Here is a 24,152-nt window from a genome sequence, read left to right as displayed (position 1 = left end):
TGCCGCACTTCCCTTAAGGCTCCCTGCTTGTGGCTTGAGAAGGCAATCGAAGATGGAGTAAAACCTTGGGATTTACACCCACGAGGGAGACATGGAGAAGGTTCCTGGCACCTGATTTGGATCGGCTCAGCACCAGTCATTGCGGTCATGTGGGGAGTGAATCATCGGATAGAAGATCTTCATCTCTGTCTCTCTTTCTCTCTGTATATCTGAGTTGTCATAAAAATTAAAAATCTTTAAAGTTTTTTTCTTTTTTTATCTGTATGTTAAAGAAATTACCCACCACAAATGAGAAAGACTGAGAGATACTTCATTGGTTTGAATTCTTTAAAATGATATGTTTTTGTTTTTGTTTTTTGGTAAGACAGATCTGATTTACATGGAAGAGAGAGATAAAAATAATCCATCTGCTGGTTTACTCCAAAAATGGCCACAATGTCTGCAGCAGAGCCCATCCAAAGCTAGGAGCCAGGACATTCCTCCAGGTCTCTCACATGGAGACAAGGTTCCAAGACTTTGTGCCAATCCTAAACTGCTAGCTCAGAACATAAGCAAGGAGTTGGATAAGATGCGTGCAGCCAGGACACAAACCAGCATCCATATGGAATCCCAGCACTTGCAAAGTGAGGATTATACCTTGAACCAATGTGCTGGGCCCATTTATTTCCTCCCACACAATACCCATATGATCATAAGTGCCCTAATTACTTCCATTCAACCCTTACCCAAGAGGACCTCAGAAATCATTTTCAGGGAGAGTCAAGATGGCAGAATAGGGTAAGGACACGTTTATGCGGATGGAAAAACATTTAATCAGGATGAAGCAGAGAGGATATATTCCAGGATATAGGAAAGGACAGAACAACAGCAGAGGGGTACCTGGAGACTGACAGACACAGGAAAGCAGCGGACACAAGGGTGTGGTATTGCAGAGACTGATACTCCAGCACGGCGATCTGAACTCCACAGGCATCCGAAACTCCACAAGCAACCAGCTGGGAAGGGACTTTCACTGGGAGCTTGGGAGGTGAACTGCAGGCCCCGGTCTCCCAAGGATTAACTCCACAGCTTAGCTTGTTTCTCAGAGGGTAACAGGATGACCAATTTTGGCCTGATACATCTAGCCACTGGCTTAACCGCAAGTTCCTGCTTCCTATTTGTCAAGTTATCTGCCAAGGGATTGGATAAACACTGGGAGGAACTCAAGGGATTTAGGGTGGCCACTACTGGGAGGAACTCAAGGGATTTAGGGTGGCCACTTGAGGATTGGTTAAACACTGGGAGGAGCTAGGCAGAGTATAAAAGAAAGCCTGGAGTTGCAATAAAGGATCAATCTGTCATTGATCGGCATTCGGTGTACTGCATGTTGCCTTGTGTTGTCTCACTGTGTTGTCTTTCTGTAACCCTAGTCCCTCCGCTCAGCTCGGGGGTACGTGGTGACACGGGCGTTGCCAACAGTGAACCCAGACAAAGAACTGTCCATCCTGCTGGTCCGTTTGATTTGACCAGGAGCAGAGACAGAGCAGCAGATCTCAGATGGGCAGTGCGCAAACAGGGTGGATTTCATAGCCCAGTCAGCCCCCTAGAGCTGAATTGGGCGCCATTTTGCATAAGGAGGAAAGGGCAAGGGAAGGGACGGAGCATACACTGAGCTGGGAGTGAACTCATCTCTGAGTCAGTGAACTGAAACGACGTGACATTCTACGGGTTCCACTCAGGGCAGGCCTGGATAGCCCTCAGATCTGATGGCCAGCAAATCAAGAACTGTAGTGGTGGTGGGCCCGGCAGCGTGTCCTAGTGGCTAAAATCCTCGCCCTGAATGCGCCAGGATCCCATATGGTCTCCAGTTCTAATCCCGGCAGCTCCACTTCCCATCCAGCTCTCTGCTTGTGGCCTGGGAAATCAGTTGAGGATGGCCCAAAGCCTTGGGTTCCTGCACCTGCGTGGGAGACCTGGAGGAGGTTTCAGGTTCCTGGCCTCGGATCGGTGCAGCACCGGCTGTTGTGGTCACTTGGGGAGTGAATCATCGGATAGAAGATCTTCATCTCTGTCTTTCTTCTTCTATGTACATCCGCCTTTCCAATAAAAATAAATAAATCTTTAAAAAAAAAAAGAATTGTAGTGCTGGTATGTCAGGCCATTTTGTACACTGTGGCAATAGCTTTGGGACTGCAGGGGACAACAGTGAACTGCGCATGTGCTGAGCTCTTGAGAACTCACTGAGGTCCGTGAATAGCACTGGTCCCGCAGGAAAATAATACTGACTGTGGCATCGTATGGGTCAAAACAGGTTCGTGTGGCACCCAGACCTAATGTCCAACAGGTTCTGACAACATGAGTGCCACCAGCAACTGAATTATGTAGCACACCTGGTGTCTGTCTAATCCTGGGACCTGCTCCAACCGGAAGTGGGAGAAAGTTTGTACAGACAACAGTGCAGCCTCAGCATGGTATCACAGGAGGTGGAGAGTGGTGAGACAAGAGCTGGAGCTGTAGAGACTACGGTGGAAATTTGACATAAGAACCCAGACCTCGAACTCACTGGAGGTTGTGGCACAAGTGGCTGCAAGGAAAAAGCTGTGTACCAACTGCAATAAGTAAAATCGCATTGTAGCCCTGTGGATAACACAGCTTAGAAACCTGCCCCAAGGAGAAGACTCTGCTAACCAGAAGTGCAATGATCAAGAGCAAAAGAAGAGACAAAGGCACAATGAACATTACTGAAAACTCCCCTGCAAAGGAGCAAAACCCATTGCCAATCTCAGAGTTCACTGAGGAAGACATCGAGAAAATGGGTACATAGAATCCATAAGATTCATTTTAAAGATTCTGATAAAAAATGAGAAGCACATGCAAGAGTTCAAAGAATTTAAGGAAGCAATAAAGCAAATCAAGACAGATATATCAGAAATTAAGAACACAGTAGAGCAAATTAAGAGTACAATGGAGAGTCTCCAAAATAGAATGAAGCAAGCAGAAGAAAGAATCTCAGAATTGGAAGCTATTTCCTGTCATCAGGGGGAAGCAAACAAAAAGTTGGAAGCAGAGCTGGATCAGGCCAAAAAAAGTGTTCAAGAATTGAAAGACACTATTAAGGGGTCAAATATAATTGTTATGGGAGTCCCAGAAGGTGCAGAAAGAGAAGCTGAGTTTGCAAATGTATTTAATGAAACAATAAAGAAAAATTTCCCTAATCTGGAGAAAGAATTGGGAAATAAGATCCAGGAGGGGCACAGATCTCCCAACAGGCTTGATCAAAAGCGATCTTCACCACGACATATGATCATCAAGCTCTCTTCAATTGAACATAGGGAAAAGATCCTGAAATGTGCACGTGAAAAAAATCAATTGACATATAAAGGAATGATAATTGAGCTCACAGGAGATCTCTCACAGGAAACTCTACAGGCCAGAAGAGAATGGAATGACATATTCCAGATTCTAAAAGAAAAATTTGTCGGCCTAGGATAACATACCCAGCAAAACTTTCTTTTGTCTTTGAAAATGAAATAAAATTCTACCATGGTAAAGAATAGTTACAAGAATTTGCCTCTTTCAAACCTGTCCTACAAAGGATACTTCAAGAAGTTCTCTTATCAGAAAAGAGGAATAGCACCTACCAAAACCAAAGGCAAATGGGAAGAACATCCCAGTAAAATGACAACAGAAGACTAAACCAATGAACAACTTATTCCTAAAATGACAGGACCAAAGTACCATCCATACATATTAACCCTGAATGTAAATGGTTTAAGCTCAATCAAACATCATAGATTAGTAGACTGGATTAAAAAAAATCATCTGTTTATTGTCTGGAGGTGACACACTTCAGCAACGATCAGCGGAAACTATATCACATGGATTTTGTTTTTTCCTGTTGGTTTCATCTGTTCAAAACACTTTCTTCTGATTAAATCATTCAATGACTCATAGATCATGCAGTGGCATCATTTTCTGTAAGAAGGTTCTTGATTTTCAATTCTTCAGCTACACATTAGTCATTTAATAGCATGTTATTTAACTTCTTGGTGTTGTTAATTTTTTTTCTCTCGGATGTTGATTTTGTTTTGTGGCTCTTCATTTAAGGGGATGTATAGTAGCTGTGTAATGGAGACTGTCATATCTAGTAACATGTCATTTAACTTCAGGGCCTTGCAAATTTCTGTTTTTCTTTCTATTGTTGTTTGTATCATGACTTTTCATTTAAGGGGACATACAGTAGTTGCGTAATGGAGACTGTCATATCTAGTAATACATCATTTAACTTCATGGTATTATAGATTTCTATCTTTCTTTCTATTGTTGATTGTGTATCATGACTTTTCATTTAAGGGGATGTATAGTAGCTGTGAATTGGAGACTAACATCCAGATGTGAGGATGTAGTGTGGTATGCTTCCAGACAAAGATGGACTTACAATGAAACTGTTAACTGTATCTTCACAATAGGATTGTGGACTCTGCCATTACATGCCCACAATGATGGACATAAGACTGAGTATGAAGAACTATATGTTAGTAATGATATAGATGAACTAGATGGGGGTAGGGAATTGGGGAGGGAATAAGGGAATATGGAACTGTATCATAAAATGATAGCCGTAATACTTAAATGTATAAAAAATAGAAATCATTTCCATGCCTTCACCTAGGAAGTACTTCATATCTGCATCTGTGGTTTAAAAGGGCTCATGCATGTTCTAGACAACTACAAGCCCTTGCCAGGTCACATGATGCTGGTTTTACATACCTGATCACAGTAAAGGAGTGGGAAGGCCAGCAAAGGAGATACCTTGGGACCCATGGGTTTGATGAAGCAGCAGCAACAATGGAGTAGCAATGGATCAACTGTGCAGCAGATACCACAATAGTAAGTGAAGCTTCATCAACAATTAGAAAAAGAAAGTTACCTTGGCATTCATGGACTTCATCTAAAATTGATTCTGCTTATCCCCTAATTAGCTGCTAGTAGGTTCTTCCAAGAGCACAAATGTATACATATATGCCTCACTTGAGGAGCGTAGAGGAGAGCACCAACAGAGAAATGGATGCCACTTCTGTAATCCACACAGTTGCCATGGTTGTTGTCACTCAATTCCCAGGGGCCACAGACACCACAGAGTAAGCTCAACCAAAAGTGATCCTCTCCAGAAAACGCACTAGTCAAATTCACTTAGTTTGAACATAAAGAAAAGATACTTTAATTAGCACATAAGAAATGTCAGATACCTTTTAGAGGAGCACCAATCAAATTCACAGTTGACTTCTCAGAGTCAGCTACACAGGCAAGAAACAAACGGGGTGACCGATTCCAGATTACCAAAGCAAGATCTGCCAAGCCAGAATAATATAGAGAATAAACGTCTCCTTTGTTTTTAAAAATGGAATTACTAAACTTCTAAGCAAACAAAACTAAAAGAATTCACCTATACGAGATCAGCCTAACGAATTCCTGAATTAAGATGTGCTACAGTCAGAAACAAATTATGATGCTTAATGTAGCCAAAAAAGATGAAAGTAGAGTACAACTCAACAAAACCTCAAAAGAATCCTCAATCAAACAACAATAAATATACTACTAAAATGACTGGACCAACTATACTAGCTCTGAATGTAAATGGCTTCAATTCTACAATCCAAAGACATGCAAAAACAGAAAATATTTGATCAAAACCAGGACCTATATTACAGTTACATACAAGACACACAGCTCATATAGAAAGGTACATCAAAACTGAAAGTGAGGTGCCAGACAAGGTAGCCTAGATGTTAAGTCCTCGCCTTGCACACGCAGGGATTCTGAGTCTCATCTCAGCAGCCCTGCTCCCCATCCAGCTCCCTGCTTGTAGCCGGAGAAAGCAGTCGAGGATGGCCCAAAGCCTTGGCACCCTGCTGTTGCGTGGGAGACCAGATGAGGCTCCAGGCTTCTGGCTCCTGGCTTCAGATTGGCACAGCTCAAGCCATTAAGGCCACATGGTGAGTGAATCAATGGATGGAAGATCTTCCTCTCTGTCTCTCCTCCTCTTTGTATATCTTATTTCCCAATAAAAAAGAAAGAAGTCTTTAAAAAACTTACATTGAGAGCTTAGAGTAGTATATTTTAGGCAAATGCTAAGAAAAAATGATTTTGTAACTATTCTATAACTAGGTAATACATACTTCAACGTAAAAGCATTAAAAAGTGGCAAAGAAGGACACCGTCAAGTGTCTGAATGATGCATTCAACAAGAGGAAGTAACAATAATGAAAGTAGATACACCAACTAAAGGGCACCTAGCTTTATGAAACAAATATTAATTAAGGTAGACTCAGAATCCATTACAATAGTAGTTTGGATCATAAGGCTCCTATCACTTCAAGGACAGATTGATTATACTGAAACTCAGCCAGGAAACAACAGAGCTCATCTAGATGATAGAACAAATGGATTTAGTCGATATCTACAAAACCTTTCACCCTATACATACTGATATTTGCTATCAAGTTTGTTGTTGTTGTTGCCAATTTAGAGCTTGGGTTGTTGTTCTTTTCCTAGGTCCTTGAGATGCATTGTGAGTTCATTTTTGACGCCTTTCCAACTAAGTGAGTAAGGCACTAACTGCTGTGAATCTTGTTCTTAACACTGTGTTTGCTATACATTTTGCTATGTTTTGCTGTCATTTTCATTACTTTCAGGAATGTTTCATTTCCCTTTTGATTTCTTCTCTGACCCACTGTTCTTTTTGGGACTGTGTTGTTCATTCTTCATGGAGGGAGCTAGGAGATTCCCATAGCCAGATGCCTGTTGGTGGTCTTCTCTCATAGCAGATTGAATGACGTAGCGGGCTTGGGGGAACTTGTCAGGTTAAGTGAGCTGCTCATCCCTTCTCTACTCTCCAGGCCAGATTCCACGTTGGCAGAACCATGGGCTGGCCCTGAAATAAAATTACATAGTGATATTAGCAAGAATCTGTGATATCCTGTACTTGCCAGAAGATGGACCTGGGGGCATTTGTGGGAGGGCAGTTGATGGGAAGCTGCCAAGGAGCTCTCAGTCCATGAACTTCAGTGGTCTCCATGCTGTGCACTAGTTCTACAGACTAGACTCAAGTCCCTGTGGTCCACAAAGTTCTCACTCAGGCAGTATCACTAGTGAGAGGGGCCACTGCAGTCTCCTCCTGGTGCTGACGCTGATGCTGACACTCACAGGAGGCATCAGATAGGTACTGTCCAACTTTTCACTGCCGCCAAGGCAACAGCACAGGAGTGAGAGATGAGAATCAAGCCAGGTGGCTTGCCTGCTCCAAGCCAAGCAGGTGCTTAGGCTCCAGTCATGTCCCAGGCTCAACTCACAGTCTGTTAGTGCCTTTGAGATTTTTTTCTCAGCTACAACTGCAAGTGGCAGAACTTCCTGTCTTGACATAGTAGGATGGGGGCTCACCATGGGCATCTGGCTCTTCTGTGATTCAGTCATGCCTGTCTTCTCTGCTTCTATTGCTCAGGGTGTTCCTTGTTTATTTTCAGCTTTTCAGTGGAAATTTCCATCAGTGTGACACATGGAAATGTGGTCCAGAGAAGCCCAACACTCAACAGCACTGGATGAGGAAGATGATGCTTGTCAGAGCCTCCAGCTTTTTTCCTTTGAGTTCTTAAGTGAGATTTGTGCCAAATCATGACACCTCCCCTTTTACATATTAAGGCAAAGCAACACAATTTCTCTATCTTCAATAGATTTAAATCAAAAAGCTTTTGAGGTTTCAACAATGTTCTTGAAATTTCTAGATTAAAGGCAGCATGGGAAAGAGAAGTCACAATCAGAGCACTATCATTTTCTGGCCTGGGTCTGTCTGAAATCCCAGGAACTGATGGAGGCAGGGTCATGGCCACCCAGGCTGAGCAGCAAACTAGGTCATACCTGAATCAAACTCACCAAACACCAAGGAACCTTGAGGATGCATGCAAGGGCCATGAGAAAGCTGACACTGACAGATGGAAAGGAGTCCCTGCCACCATGGTCCAGATCTCCACCTGAAGCTCAGGGAGATGTAGCAGCTCCCTCTCTAAGCCCTGACTGGGATAGAGACATTTTTGTTTGATCTGGCACTGAGTCTCACTCAGCACTGAGATCCATCCAAGTCCTGAGATCGCTTCTCTGCCTACACCCCAGTGAATGGAGTCTTGTTGCACTGTATCAAGGAGGCTGGGAGAAGTGTGCTGAAGACAGGACTCAGCCTATGACACACAGTATTTCAGGCACACAGAGTATTTCTAAGTTTCTGATCCTCTGACATTGTTTGGAACAGAAGAATGATCTTATATGTGTCTTAATACTTCTACTCATTTGAGATTCTCCAAAGTTTTTCTATAACACTGGCTTATTATGTCTTACCTTTCTCTCAACGTGGTTTCCAGGAAAAGAAAGTAGGCATACCACACATAATAGGGATCAGATTATGGGACAGAGAGAATGTTCTCAGAGCAAGGAAGTGGAGGATTTCAAGCAGAGTGTTTCAAAGTAAGATAGGATAGAAAGCAATGTCCTCTTCATTATCAATCTGAGCTGATATTTCTGAATACTGTCTGTGATACAGACAGCTCCCTGGAAAAAAATGAGGCTATTTTCTAGGTAATTTTAACAAGAGCAAGCCCACCTTGAGCAGTTTTGCAACAACATGTTGTCGTTGGCACATCCCTGACTCCATGTGATCACTCAGGACCCTGGCACTTCCAGTAGAGAGAGGAGGATCTCTCAGGATCCTAGAGCTCTACTGCACATATACAGATGGTGCAGATGCAAATACCTGGTAGCAGGTGGGAGGTTTATGGCTATGTTCTGAAGCTGATGTCTGTCAGTTCCCCAACATGCACCTCAACTTAGGTGTGTTGTCAGGAGCCGTGCACTATAGCCACACTGAAGCCATTTTGAATATAGACCTATGGGACAGTTGGCTAGATGCTTGGGAAAGAAGTTATGAAACTAATCACACGCTTAGCTTCAATTGTTCCTAGCAACTGTTTCAGAATGTGATTGATGCTGTACTTACCAACATCTTGTTACTGATTACCTACGCTATTGTCGATATGTTGGTTACTATTGTTGATATGGTGGCTGCTCAAGAACAATCGGTCTTGAGACCATGGCTTGCGTCCCAGCTTCTCTTTCCCTGAGCCTTAGTTACTGAAGAATATAAAAACCCTCAGTTGAAATCAATAAACTGACAGCTTGATCAGACCTACTGTCTTGCTGTCCATTCTTGGTGTCTCTTGTCCCTTCATTCTCTCCTAGGTGGCTGCGACCCCGTTGACTGTCCTGCTGGACAGGACAGTGTGTCACCAAAGCCCTTGGCAATCAGAGACAAGCTCTACATGAACAAGATCGGAAAGTGGATAGGCATGCAGCTTGTCGGTTACCATATTTAATCTCTTTACTCTCTGCAGGGCCTGGTCTCCAAAGGGTTAACTCCACAGCTTAGCTTGTTTATCAAAGAGTAACAGGATGCACAATCTTGGCCTGATACATTTAGCCCCTGGCTTAACCACAAGTTCCTGCTTCCCTGCTTCCCATCTGTCAAGATGCCCCGGGGGATCTTAGGAGCTGCTTGAACAGTGGAAAAATCATGGGAGAAACTAGGCAGAGTGTAAAAAGGCCGGCTAGAGTTCAATAAATGGCCTTCTCTTTATGAGAATGACCCAGTGCATGTTGTCTTCTTTTCAACCCTAGTACCTCCGAAGGACTCAGGGTACACAGTGACACAGGTGGAGGTTGCCAACAACTCTCTAGGTCACAAAGGTTTGGGAATTTGTTGACCCAAATACAAAGAGATAATAACTCAATTCCTGGCATCTTCAACAAGGACAAGGCAAGGAAGGATATTCTATTTTTTAAAACTTCCATTCCCCAGACGTTGCCACATTCTTCCCTTCATCTTTGAGCACTGGTGCTATTCAGATACAACTTCTCCTGCTATGTGATGCAGTGTTTGCTTAAGCCCGTTTGCCTGTGCTGGCCCCGCAGCCAGAAGCATGTGTTTCTTCTGCACACACCTTACTCTAGTCTTCCATACTGCCCTTGCCTTGCCTTCCGACTCGGTGTTTCAGGAACTAAGCTGACAAAGAGAAAGAGCAAAATGAGTCCCAGGAAACCCTTCCACAATTCTCTCCTTTTCTTGAACTATGGGTTGTTATGGACAGATTGAGTAGGCTTAGAGACTGTGGTGGTCACGCAGTTCTGCACACAACCACCTTTAGAACCAGTAAGACTGAAGGCTTCAGATGATCACATATGAGATGGTGATGGCATGCAGGGAAGGGAAGCAAAGTTCCAGAGAGCACCCAGCCATAAGAGTCCCGCTGTGAGGGAGAGGCTGTTTGGCATAGCCTCCACTCCTGCACCTCTGTGTACTTCAGTGACTGCTGATGGGCACAAGAGCATGTCTCCTCAACTGTGTGAGATTTGTGATTCCCACTCGCCTCCAATTTTACACCCTAATGAAAAACAAAAGCAGCCTAAGCTTTCTGCAGTTTATTGAAATCAAAATGCACTTGAGGTTTCAACAATTGTCTTGCAGTTTCTAGGTGAACAGGCATAATGGGAGAAGAAATCACAAGCATAAGTCATAGCATCAGCATTTTCCAATCACAGTGTGCTGTTCTCTGGGTCAGCGATCTTGCAGGAAATTAAAATAGCTTACACCAGCCACTATTGTAAATGGATTCCTGGAAAATAAAATAGAGATGGTGCTTAGACATTGTCAAACACATTTCTACCGTCAAACAAATGAGGACTCGCACTGTATCAGTTCAATATACCTTGACAATAGGATACTAGATTTTTATAGCTTTGCTACACCTACAATGACATGATAAACTTAGATATCAGAATGTTAAACTTGTAACCATTATTAAATGGTCATGCTTTTGTGAAAAACGAAAAAGTTATGAGGAAAATGGGACATAGGGAGGGAGAAGGAATGTGGAAGGGGAACACTTCTATCTACAAAACCAGAACCTAGAAGATAGGAATAACAATAAACCTTTTTCTTCCAAAAAGAGTCTCAATGCTTTTACAAAGTGAAATATTCACAATCAAGGCTTTCCTACTTACTTTTCCTACATTTTTCAACTATTGTAAACACCCAGCAAAGTGTTGTAAGCAGACTCAGATTATCTCCTTACAGGTTCTAAGATCCGGGGGTTATTTGTTGATATCTAACAGGTGCTGCTACTTATAGATCACCTTCCAAGCAAGACTGCCATAAATAATGCCATGCTAATGCTCAGATGCATGTGTTTGTGGTTCTGTGTGTTTCCAGTCAGTTGAGTACTCATCATCTGGTATGTGTATCAGCCTGTGTCTGGAAAACTCAGGAGCAGATACCATTTTCTGAGCATTTCTTCCTTTTGCCTGTGTTATTCACCTAGGATTCCCATTAGGACAAATCAGCCTTGGGACTTTGAAGGTCACATGAGGACAAAGACAGTAGACTCACTACATTGTGAAATTACATGATGTTTAGAGTGACTGCCTTTATTAGGAAGAAGCTTTTTGCCTGTTCTTTCCAGGTGAGTGACTTGAAAGCAAACAAGAAGAAACCAGCTTACCATCATCACCCCAGTATTGGCCAGAGTCTCATCGGACTGGCTGAGAAAACACTCTTTGAGTTCATTTACAGCTAGTTCGTCCAGTTGAGTATTGATGTAATCTTTCAGAACTTCTCTGTAGTCATCTGTAGACACAGAGGAATCAAGGGTCTTTGCCACAATATCTTCCAGCAATTGGCAGCCAGAACCTGTGAGACATCAGGAGAAAACAGGCTTGTTATCAGAGACAAGAACTCACTTGGTGGAATGCCTGCGGTGTTCGTCATTTTCTCACATTCCCCATAGAGACATGGATCTAGAAAACTTAGAGGGTATGGTCTAGAGTTCTCAGCTTTAGGAGAATAAACTTGGACCCTGGGCAGCTTTTACACCAAGCTTGTCTGCTTCTTCTCCATCACAGTTCCAGACAGAAAAAACCCCATGCAAACTCATTCAATAAGAAATGTCAAGAAACGAAATGTCATTGAAGAAATCCAAGAGGGATAGTCACACTTACTTGAGCTGCTGTGGGATAGAAAAAGAGCAAAGGAAGGACTCATTTCCAGTGTTGCACTTGATGAATGGATATGTTAAGCAAGAAATTTAAGAGAGAAACACAATGCCAAGATCTGAGGGACAAGAACAGAGAGAAAACCATGAATGCCATCAACATCCAGTGCTGTCTGTAAGATGCCCGAGATCATGTCAGTGTGAAGAAATGATGAGGTGCCATGCTGCTCAGTTTTAGCTGAGAGGAAATTCCATGATAAGCCATTGTTTCTTTAGCCTGGGAAGCTGAATTGGATCTGAACAAAAGTCATGCTGTATCATAAACATAAATGGTTTCCTGACTGTCCACTACTCTCTCAGAACACCATACTGGGCAGCATAACATCGGGCAGCACACCTCTGTTCTAGTAGCATCATCAGAGTCAGGTCAGGGTCAGGGCAATATGTGACATATATGATTCATCCTATAACTTTGGGAATTTTGGGGTTCCAGCATTTCACTTCTGCTCATGCATTCAATGTGATCTAGCGGAAGGCAACTTAGTTAGTAGGGTTCAACATACGCAGCAGTCCATTTAACATCAGCTGAAATATAAGGACTTCTGTAACAATCCAATGTAACTTCAGTGGTGATACTGGAATCTACTTTTGGGTATAGGAAACAACAAAACAACCAGCACTCTACCTCTCTAGACTTACACTCTGAACACTGATACTAGCTGTGTCCCATGTAGCCACCGGTAGATTTCACTTCTCGTCTCTGAGTTTTTAGGAGGAGGACTGTGGCTATCAGAAGCCACTGCATGAAGTGGACTCTTCTAGCAAGGACTGATGAATGCTCCATCCTTATCCTATATCGTGAGAACAGCGTCACTGGTTCCACCAGCCCTTAAATCACTCAACCTTGCCAGAAGGAGAAGGGGCAGCCACCTGGAATTCCTTGCTACCAAGGCTCTGTCTATCATGTTCACCAGGGAGAATGACACTGACTGCTGACACTCAACTCAAGGACACACACTCAAAATCCCTATTAATCTTTTGTCTCCACAAACTGCACAAGATCATTTCTATATGTCACTCATGGACACAGCTCACATTGACCAAGCAAAAGCTGTTACTCAGAGCCTGCACTTCTGGATCCCCTTAGAACAAATCAAAACAACACCCGCAGCGATAGCCTGCTTTTCAACTTTTAACCGTGAAGTATTACAATGAAACCTACTCGCTAAAGTAGAAATGATAGATACAACAGGAAGACAGGGATAATCAAGGCATAAAATGCCTCTAAAAGGATACAAAGGTCTGGACCATCTCCCACTCTGGCCTCTGCCTTCTCTCTAAGGTTTCTGATTTCCTCCACAATAAGGGAGACTCATCATTGTGCCCTACAGGAAACCCATCTGATATTGAAAAAATAAGATCTTCATACTTCTCTCTCCTGTACCTACTGAAGTCTAGAATCCCAATTTTCCCCCTTGAAATCCACTCTGATTATCACAGAGTAGTGTGAACATAGTAGAACACCCTGCTTGAAAACCAAACACTACAGGAACGTACAATGCAAAAATGCAAAGAGAGAACCATCTCTTTGAGAGTCTGGAATAAATGCTAACCATCTAGCAGAGCCTCCTGGGGATTAGAGATGTGGAAGTCATTTTCGGTAGGCCTGGTGCCAATGACTATTCCAAAGGCAATCTTCCCTGCACAGAACTCACCTGCATAGCAGTAAAGAGGGAGGGCAGCCAGCATGAGGACCACGACCAGCTTCATGTTGAGCAGCTGTGTTTGGCTATGCACTGGTAAGTGAGCGAGATGGAGGAATTCACTCTGAGAGTGACCATTCCCAGTGGCTGTATTTATTCCCCAGCTAGACACCCTAATCCATCCCATGAATGAGGAAATGTGTCACAGGATCTACCTGGCAGCATTGTATCAAGAATCAACAGTGGATAGCAACCACGACAACCTGTGATCCATCACAGAAAACAAGGAGACAGATTTTTGGATCCAACTAGGTAATGGCACACAACCATAGAGATTTCAACAATGTTACATGGAAAATGCTTCCAAAATATGATGCAAACTCTTCGCACTGCGAGCTGTGTTGTCATCATTGATGTTTATTAGTACTGTGACCCCCTCCTCTACCACCTCCTGTTTTTGTTCCTCTTGTTCTCCATCTTCAACGTTGCAAAGAGCACACTTTCCTTTATGCGTACTGTGTTGCTGTTTAGTTGGTGTAAGGGCTAAATCTCAGACTACATTGGGAGGCAGACTTTTCTCACCTGCCGATACTTCCAGTTCACTGCTTTATTTTTGGGAAAACCTTGTTAACGACACCCATTAATAAGGGTTGTATTCTGGTTTGGTTTGGTTTTTAATATTATTTACCATAATTAACTTCTAATTCCCTCGTACAAATTTCTACAATAGGAGACTCAAGATGACTGAGTATGGAAAGGACATGTTTAAAGAGACAGAGAATTATTTAATCAGGATGAAGCAGAGAGGACACATTCCAGGAAATAGGAGAGAACAGAACAACAGCAGAGGAGTATCTGGAGCGTGACAGACACGGGAAAGTAGCAGACACAATGGTGTGGTGCTGCCGTGAGTGGTAACTCCCGCAGCATTCAGCCAACAGTGATCTGAACTCTGTCAGCAGCCAGAACTCCACCAGCAACCAGGTTGGGAAGGGACTTTAACTGGGAGCTCAGGAGGTGAACTAAGACAAGGAACTGTCCATCCTGCTGGTCCATTTGATTTGACCAGAAACAGAGACAGAGCAGCAGATCCCAGACGGATAATGTGAGAACAGTGTGGATTTCATAGCCCAGTCAGCTCCCTAGAGCCGATTTGGGCACCATTTTACTTAAGGAGGCAAAGACAAGGGAAAGGAATGAGCATAAACTGAGCTGGGAGTGAACTCATTTTTGACTGTGTGAACTGCAGCAACAGAGCATTCTACAGGTTCTACCGAAGATAGGTCTGGGTAGCCCTCAGACCTGAGGGCCAGCAGATCAAGAACTCTAGTAGGGGAATGTCAGGTGCCATTTTGTACAGTATGGCAAAAGTTTAGGACTGCAGAGGACAACAGTGAACTGCGCATGTGCTGAGCTCGGGAGAACACACTGAGTTCAGTGGATTGCACTGGTCCCACAGGAAAATAATACCAACTGTGGCATCGCATGGGTCAAAATAGGCCCATGTGGAACCCACACCTAACAGCCAATAGGTTCCATCAAGATCACCCTCACCAATAACTTAGCTATATAGGACACTTGTTGTCTCCCTAATCCTGGGACCTGCTGCAAACAGAAGTGGGAGAAAGTTTGCAGAGACAACAGTGCAATCTCAGCACAATAGTATAGGAGGTGGAGAGTAGTGAGCCAGGAGTTGGGGCTACAGAGATGATGGTGGAGATCTAACATAAGAACCCAGACCTGGAACTTGCTGGAAGGAGTTGCAAAATTGGCTGCAAGAAAAGAGCTGTGTTCCAATGGCAATAAGTAAAATCAAACTGTAGACCTGTGGGTGACACAGCTTAGAAACCTGCCCCAAGGAGAAGAATCTGATAACTAGATGTACAATGACCAAGAGCAAAAGAAGAGACACAGGCACAATGAATACTGAAAACTCCCCTGCAAAGGAGCATAACCCATTGCCAATCTCAGAGTTAACTGAGGAAGACATCGAGAAAATGGGACTCACAGAATTCAGAAAACTCATTGTAAAGCTTCTGATCAACAATGAGAAGCACATACAAGAGTTCAAAGAATTTATGCAGTATGTTACACAAGCAAGAGCAGCAATAAAGCAGATCAAGACTGATATATCAGAAATTAAGAACACAGTACAGCAACTGAAGAGTAGAGTGGAGAGTCTCCAAAATGGAATGAAGCAAGCAGAAAAACGAATCTCAAAATAGGAAGATATTTCCGGTCACCAGGGGTAAACGATCAAAAAGCTGGAAGCTGAGCTGAATCAGGCCAAAAAAGTGTTCAAGAATTGAAAGACACTACTAAGAGGCCTAATGTAAGAGTTATGGGAGTCCCAGAATGTGCTGAAAGAGAAACTGGTTTTACAAATATATAAATATATACACATACTTTATTAATTACATTTCATTTTGTGACACAGTTTTCTAGGTACTGGGATACCCCCCAACCTTCCCTAAAGCCCCCAGCCATCGCCAACGCCCCCCCTCCCCCCATCCATGGTGGATTCCTCCACCTTGTTCGTTACTGCAGTTCAGATTCAGTTGAGATTTTTTTCATTGCAAGCATCTACCAAGCATAAAGTTCAGCATCTTATTGTCCAGAAAAGTTCAACAGTTTCTTTGGGAGACCATCTCTGGTCTGAAGGTAGAGCCAGCAGAGTATCATCCCGTTCAATTAACATAACATCAGTAACAATTTATAATGTTATGGAGTTAGTTCACATGGTATTGAGTAACCAATATGCTAAAAGAGAAAAAGAGAAAAAGAAAAAAAAAGAATGTTAAGTTCTGAACCACATCCTGTGACTTCTACAGTGACATTTCAATTATTAGTTTATGTACAACTGGGTTCTATACACCTTAAAATGGCTATAGATTACTATTCAGCTGTCTCATGTCTATTTTAATTTTAGTATTTAGCAGTTCATAGTGTTGAAACATGATTCAGCTGAACCTGGCTGTTTTTCGGGTAGTCTAACTCTATAACTCTAACAAGACATATGTCAACAGTTTAGGTGAATAGGTTTAGGAGGGGTGTGCAGAGAAATCTTCAATACCCCAGTGAGGAGTAACTAATCTTTGTTTCCCACCTAGTGAGATATAAGTGCATTCCTGCTGACCATTTCCTGTCTGTTTCTAGGTTTTCCTTGTTGTTCTATGTCTAGCTATTCTAGTTTTGTTTGTGTATGTGTTTGTTTATTTGTTTTGAGGGGTTTCTGGAGCGATCTTGATGGTCATTGCCAGAGAGAGTGGGGACCCAAAGTAGGAACCAAGCAAGGACTCGAGAAAGCTTCCCTCCCTAGTCCCAAAGGAAGTTTACTGTTCTTCTGTTTCTGCGGACTGCTCAGGACTCCTGGCTGTTGTTCTGATGCCCTTGGATCCTGTGAGGAAGGATTTGGACTTCTTCCATTCCATGTGGTAGATCTGAGTGGGAGTGGATGACCTCAGAGTTCTCGGCCTCCAAAGGCACTCCTATTTCCCGTGGTCTCCTTGGCAGTTGGGATGTAGTCCTTGGTGAGGATCTGGGAGTCTTCAGGGTTGGAATACAAGCCTCCTCCTGTTCCCCTGTACCACTCTGGGGTTCCCCCTGCTCTGTGCATATGACCTTCTGTTAAGAGGTTGTCAGGATCACTCTTAATTCCACCTATATGTGTTTGTATTTTTACTATTGTCTAATGCTGATTCGAGTCTGCTGTCTATGAGTTACCAGTTATGATCTTGGTAGGTTATGTTTGACATCTTCCTCACACATTCTAGGGAGATGCAGTTTTTTTTTGTGGACAAATGGGTCCAACTGGAAACCATTATGCTAAGGGAAATGAGCCAATCTCAAAAAGTTAAATACCACATGTTTGTCCTAATATACGATAAAATTATGTCAGTCTGGAAAATAGTACCTGCACATTGTAATACTATTTCAACCTCAAACAGCCTGTATTTAATGCAACAAGATAATGTGATATAACCTATGAATCAACAATTAATGTGAGTCAAACTGCTTATGATCTACATCAAAGAACTGTAAAACCTGATATACTTTTAATACGCTATGTTATTCTGTAATGGGGAGGGAGAGCAGAGAAATTTTACAAATATATTTAATGAAATAATAAGGGAAAATTTCTCTAATCTAGAGAAAAAATTGGGGAATAAGATCCACCAGGGGCACAGAACTCCCAACAGGCTTGATCAAAAGTGATCTTCACCAAGACACATGATCATCAAGCTCTCTTCAATTGAACATAAGGAAAAATCCTTAAATCTGCATGTGAAAAAAAATCAATTGACATATAAAGGAATGCTAATTAAACTCACAGGAGATCTCTCACAGGAAACTACAGGTAAGAAGAGAATGGAGGGTCACATTCCAGATTCTAAAAGAAAAAAATTTTCACCCCAGGATGACATATCCAGCAAAACTTTCTTTTGTCTTTGAAAAGGAAATAAAATTCTTCAACAGTAAAGAAAATTTAAAAGACTTGCCTCTTCCAAATGCCCTACAAAGGATACTTCAAGATGATCTCCTGACAGAGAAGAGGAATAGCACCCAACAAAACCAAACGAAAATGTGAAGAACATCCCAGCAACATAACAACAGAAGACTAAACCAATGAACAACCCTTTCCTAAAACGGCAGGATCAAATTACCAACCATACATATTAACCCTAAATGTAAATGGCTTAAGCTCAATCAAACGTTATAGATTAGTATACTGGGTTAAAAAATAACCAACATGCACCCCTATGTTCATAGCACCACAATCTGTAATTGCAAAAACTTGGAAGCAATCGAAATGCCCATCAACAGAAGACTGGATAAGAAAGCTATGGTTTATTTACTTCATGGAATACTACTCAGCTAGTAAAAAAAAAAAAAAACAACAACAAAAAAACGAAATGCAGTTCTTTGTGGCCAAATGAGCCCAACTGGAATCCATTATGCTAAGAGAAATCAACCAATCCCAAAAGGTTAAATACCACATGTTTGCCTTAATTTGAGATGAAAAGATGTCAATCTGGAGGATAGTACCTGTTTATTGTAATATTATTGCAATTTCTAACAGCCTGTATCCAATGCAACAAGATAATGTGATGTAATCTATAAATCAACAATTAATGTCAGACTGCTTATGACCTACATCGAAAAACTATAAAACCTAAAACACCCTTAATACCCTATGTTACTCCGTAATGGGGAGGGAATGCTGGGAAATCTTCCATATCCCTAAAATGTGTGAGGAAAACGTATAATACAGTCTATCAAGATCAAATCTGGTAATTCATAGACAACAGACCCGAGTTGGCACTAGACAATAGTAAAGCTACTATACTAAATCATGAGGGAGGATTCGGGAGCGATCCTGACAGACTCTTAACAGGAGGTCATGTGCATGGAACAGGGGGGGTACTCCAGAATGGAGTAGGTGGACAGGAGGAGGCTCCGATCCCAACCCTTAAGACTCCCAGATCCTCCCATGGACTATCAATATGAGCAACAAAGACTATATCTCAAGACCATCGGGATCGCTCCAGAAACCCCTCAAAACAAAGAAACATACAAACTAAAAAAAAAAACCTTGAATAAATAGGCAAGCAAAAACAAGTAAAGCTTAGAATCAGACAGGAAGGGTCTAGTGTGGATTTACTCATACCTTACTAGGTGGGACACAAAGATTAGTTACTCCTCACTGGGGTATTGAAGATTTCTCTGCACACCCCTCCTAAAACTGTTCTGCACCTTAATTGTTGACAAATGTCTTGTTAGAGTTATAAGCCAGTTTAGACTATCCTAAAATCCACCAAGTTCTGTCAGGAGCCACGTACTATAGCCACACTGAAGCCATTTTGAATATAGATCTATGGGACAGTGGAAAACCCCCAGTTGGCTAGATGCTTGGGAAAGAGGTTATGAAACTAATCACATGCTTAGCTTCAATTGTTCCTAGCAACTGTTTCAGAATGTGATTGATGCTGTACTTACTGACATCTTGTTACTGATTACCTATGCTATTGTTGATATGCTGGTTACTATTGTTGATATGGTGGTTGCTCAAGAACAATCGGTCTTGAGACCATGGCCTGCATCCCAGTTTCTCCTTCCCTCCCTGAGCTTTAGTTACTGAAGAATATAAAAACCCTCAGTTAAAATCAATAAACTGACAGCTTGATCAGACCTACTGTCTTGCTGTCCATTCTTTGTGTCTCTTGTCCAGTCATTCTCTCCTAGGTGGCTGCGACCCTGTTGACTGTCCTGCTGGACGGGACAAAGTTCAGCAAAATTATGCTACAGCACCATAAACTGTTAAATACTAAAATTAAAATAGACACGAGACAGCTGAATAGTACCCTATAGCCATTTTAAGGGGTATAGCAGCCCGTTCTGTATATAAACTAAAATTGAAATATCAATGTGCTAATCACAGCATGTGGTTAAGAACTTGCATTTTTTTAACATATTGGTTACTCAAACCATGTTATTTCCATAATGTTGTAAATTGTTGTTGATGTTATGTTGGGACTCCTAATTGATTGGGATGATATTCTGCCAGCTCTACCTTCAGACCAAAGAGGGTCTCCCCAAGAAACTGCTCAATTTATCTGGACAATAAGATGCTGGACTCTATGCTTGGTATATGTTTGCAAAGAAAGAATCTTGATTGAGTTTAAACTGTAATACTGCAACAAGGTGGAAGAATCCACCATGGGGGGGAGGGCATATGAAGGGGTTGGGGGAATCCCTGAGCCTCATGAAACTGTCACATAATGCAATGTAATTAATAATAAAAAATTAAAAAAACCCATCCATTTGTTGTGTAGAAGAGACACATTTCACCAACAAAGATCAGCATAATCTATATCTCATGGATGTTGTTGCTTTTTTTTGTTAGTCTCATCTCTTCAAAACAGTTTTTTCTGATTAAATTCTTAATGACTCATAGATCATACAGCAGCATCATTTTATTGAAGAATATTCTTGATTTTCTTTTTCACCTCTTCAGCGACACGTTAGTCATTCAGTAGCATGTTATTTAATTTCATGGTGTTGCTAATTTCTTTTTTCTTCCTTTTGTTGATTTTGTTTTGTGGCTTTTCATTTAAGGGGATAATAGCTGTGTGATGGAGACTGTCATGTCTAGTAACATGTTATTTAACTTCATGCCGTTGTAAATTTCTATTTTTTTCCTATTGTTGATTTTATATTGTGGCTTTTCATTTAAGGGGATGTACAGTAACTGTAAAAGGGAGACTAACATATCCAGGTGTGAAGATACAATGCAATATGCATCTCTACTTCCAGACAAAGATGGACTTACAATGAAACTGTTTACTATATCTTGACAAAAGATGCTGGACTCTGCCATTGTCCATGCTCACAATGATGAACAAAAGATTGTGTATGAAAACCTATACGTTAGTAATGATATAAAGGAACTAGGTGGCGGTGGGGGGAGAGTAGGGAAGGGATAAGAGAAATCCCAGGAGCCTATGCAACTGTTTCATAAAATGATAATACTAATGAGAAAGAAACAAAGAAAGAAAGAGAGAAAGAAAGAAAGAAAGAAAGAAAGAAAGAAAGAAAGAAAGAAAAGAAAGAAAATTTCTACAATAATGCCCCCTTTATGTTTATTACCTTTCCTCACACGCACTGTAGAGGCAGTGTGAACTGAGTAGTGTAACTGATTGCTTAGGGTATTTGGTGCTCAATAGTGAGCAGTGATGAAATTTGGACTCACACCGATGTGCACTTAGATTCCTGAGGCAAATACATAATCATGCCCTTACCTGGACAAGTCCATTCAATCACATCTCCATTTCTTGCTGCTCTCATGATCAGGGACTCAAGACATGAGGCTGAACTGTTTCTTTCAGAGATGATTTTACTCTCAGCAGTAATTGTCACCCAGTTGTCACGTGAGGAGCTGAATCCATTAGAAAACACTACTACAAAACCCAACAGTATCTCAAAACGCCACTTTATCCACTAACCTGAACATTACAATGGAACCACAAAATTTGCAGCCACCTACATTGGTGCCAGGAAGGTCTCAGTTCAAGACACCATCTTTAAACTGACTGAGCTAGGAGTATCTGCTTTCCCATTGACTTAGAACACCCGAGCTCATCTTTCCTCAGAAAAGCATGCGTTCAACCTTCAGCTGAGCCTGTTTCTTTCCACTTTGCAAATCTATTCTGCAACCAAATAATATAAATATCTAAGTTTGCATTTTCACTGTTTCAATGATTTCTTCATTTATAGTAACAGGTCAAGGAAAGCAAAGAAAGCAGTGTCCTGAGGTTCAGAGAGGGACAGAGAAACAAATGGATGACAGAAAACTCCACCCAGCTTGCTTGTGAACACTCAGGAGGTAATAAAAATAGGAAAAACAACAGGGACTCAAATTTTTAAAGTATAATTACATAAAATGGATGAGAGAGTTCAGAGAAATAAGTCAGATCCTAATTATCCACGAATCTAATATTTGCTGTGTGGATTAGTTGTAACTATTTTTGTGCCAAAATTCAGTTGAACCATGGATTTGTCCAAAACAGAGTTATTTGCTCAGCTGTCACAGTGAAAAGATATGTACGTATGTATGCATGTTCATATAATTTTCCATCCATGTGACTTTCATTCCAAAGTGTATCCTGCCAATGTCCTTGTCTGGGACAAATGGGGCTTCACCTACTGGCTCATCTTCATGGACGTGACCCAGTATCTGATGCGTCTGGTGAAAATAGTGATGATGTCCATTCATTTGAATAACAAAATACATACTCTACACCAGCTGCAAATGCTTCCATTCAGGGAGTGATGCTTTCTCCAATGGCCACGTTTGTTCAGGAAATCGTATCATAGTCTTTCTTCGGGGCATCTATCTTAACTGGACATGCACAAAAGTCATTGCAAACCAGAATTCATGGAAATTTTAAAAACATCCATACAACGTGAAAAACTTATATTGTGGGTCCAACAATTTTCTTTTCCAAAAACTGACTTTGTCTCGAGTTTCCAGAAGAGTGTCAGGTATAAGAGAAAGCTGCTGTTTTCTTTCTTTTTTTTTTTTTTTAACTGGCTGCACACTTGGAGAAAGCAATGGAGATGATCATGCCCAGAGGCACCACAAAATACCTGTTCAGGCATCAGGCATCGAGAGGCATCAGCTGGGCCACTGGTACAGCCTGGACACTGTACCAGGGTGCCTTTGCACACTAACATGTATCCCCACTGCAGTGCAGGACATGTTACACTGCACTCACTTGCACAGCAAGAGCATTTAATCCTCATGTCCCTTATGGCCCTGGTAAAGTGATACGTACAATGCCTCTGCTGACATGCCAGTCATGTGTTCCTTTCTGGGGCCTAAACCATCAAACTGGCATTACGTACCCAGAGTCACTGGTGAACCTGCTCTAAGAGTTCTAATCTCAGTTGTAAATGCACTTCTACAAACTTTCTGACCAAGTCACATGACCACCCACACTTTTCTTTCACATTGATCTCCGCTGATGGAGCTACACAAACACTGTACTACAATGCCAGGTGTCCTGGCTCCAGAGACTGCTCTCAGCTCTCTATTTACCTCTTACTCTGTTCTAAGCGACCCCACGTGTCATCTCTGATTCAGCTTTATCACCTTGATTCCCTTAGCTGAACCACATGGACAACAGCTTAGTTTTTATACAATCCCAGTTTTCTGCTTAAGCACTTTACTTCCTATGGGCTCCCAACCTCCATCATCTGACTCAATCACTCTGAATTGAAACATCTTCTATAATCCTGACTCTGCATTTTGTACCCCTTTCCTGACCCTTGCATTTCCCATGATCCCATTTGCAGGACCATGTGGATGTGCATTGGCAACTGTCACCTAATATCTCTGAGACCATGATTGGCGGCCCATGAAACACTGTTCATGGACGACACAACTGTACACGTCTTACCTTTCTATGATGTGATATCAGCATTGTTCAATAAATAGTTGTGTAACCAACTTTCAGGAGCAGATTTTGATGTTTCTCAAAGAATGTAGAGGTGATACTGACCAGGTCTATTTGTTTAAACTTGACATTTCATTAAAGACCAACCTTTAACCTGAGACTAAAATTAGACATCTGTGTGAGATGGTGGGCACTGACAACTCTCCTGGATGACTTTGGGGGCAGAGAGTCAGGAAGCAAATGACCTTTCACCATGATAGGAACCCGGATCTCACTAAAGACCTGATCCTGAGAACTAGAGTTGGAAGCAGGGCCAGGGACATGTGCCTGTCCTTGGCTAGCTCACCTGGGCTTCTCCACCAAAACTTTGAGCTTTACGCAACTTGCCAAATATATCTGGGTAAATATTTGATCTGTTTACAAAA

General features: G+C 41.9%; 1 protein-coding gene across 1 annotated transcript; it reads right to left on the bottom strand.

The window, feature by feature from the left end:
- Positions 1-10,485: 10,485 nt before the first annotated feature.
- Positions 10,486-14,066, bottom strand: LOC101525226 (mammaglobin-A). Its single transcript, XM_058662405.1, has 3 exons — positions 13,784-14,066; positions 11,580-11,767; positions 10,486-10,694 (listed from the first exon to the last, which is right to left on the bottom strand). The coding sequence occupies exons 1-3, from the start codon at positions 13,956-13,958 to the stop codon at positions 10,656-10,658; spliced, it is 402 nt and encodes a 133-aa protein (XP_058518388.1). The 5' UTR covers positions 13,959-14,066; the 3' UTR covers positions 10,486-10,655.
- Between the last annotated feature and the right edge of the window lie 10,086 nt (positions 14,067-24,152).

This window comes from Ochotona princeps, chromosome 4 (genome assembly GCF_030435755.1).
Source record: "Ochotona princeps isolate mOchPri1 chromosome 4, mOchPri1.hap1, whole genome shotgun sequence".
Lineage (NCBI taxonomy): Eukaryota > Metazoa > Chordata > Mammalia > Lagomorpha > Ochotonidae > Ochotona > Ochotona princeps.
The sequence above is the reverse complement of the archived record's forward strand: the minus strand, read 5'-3'. Positions and strand labels throughout refer to the sequence as shown.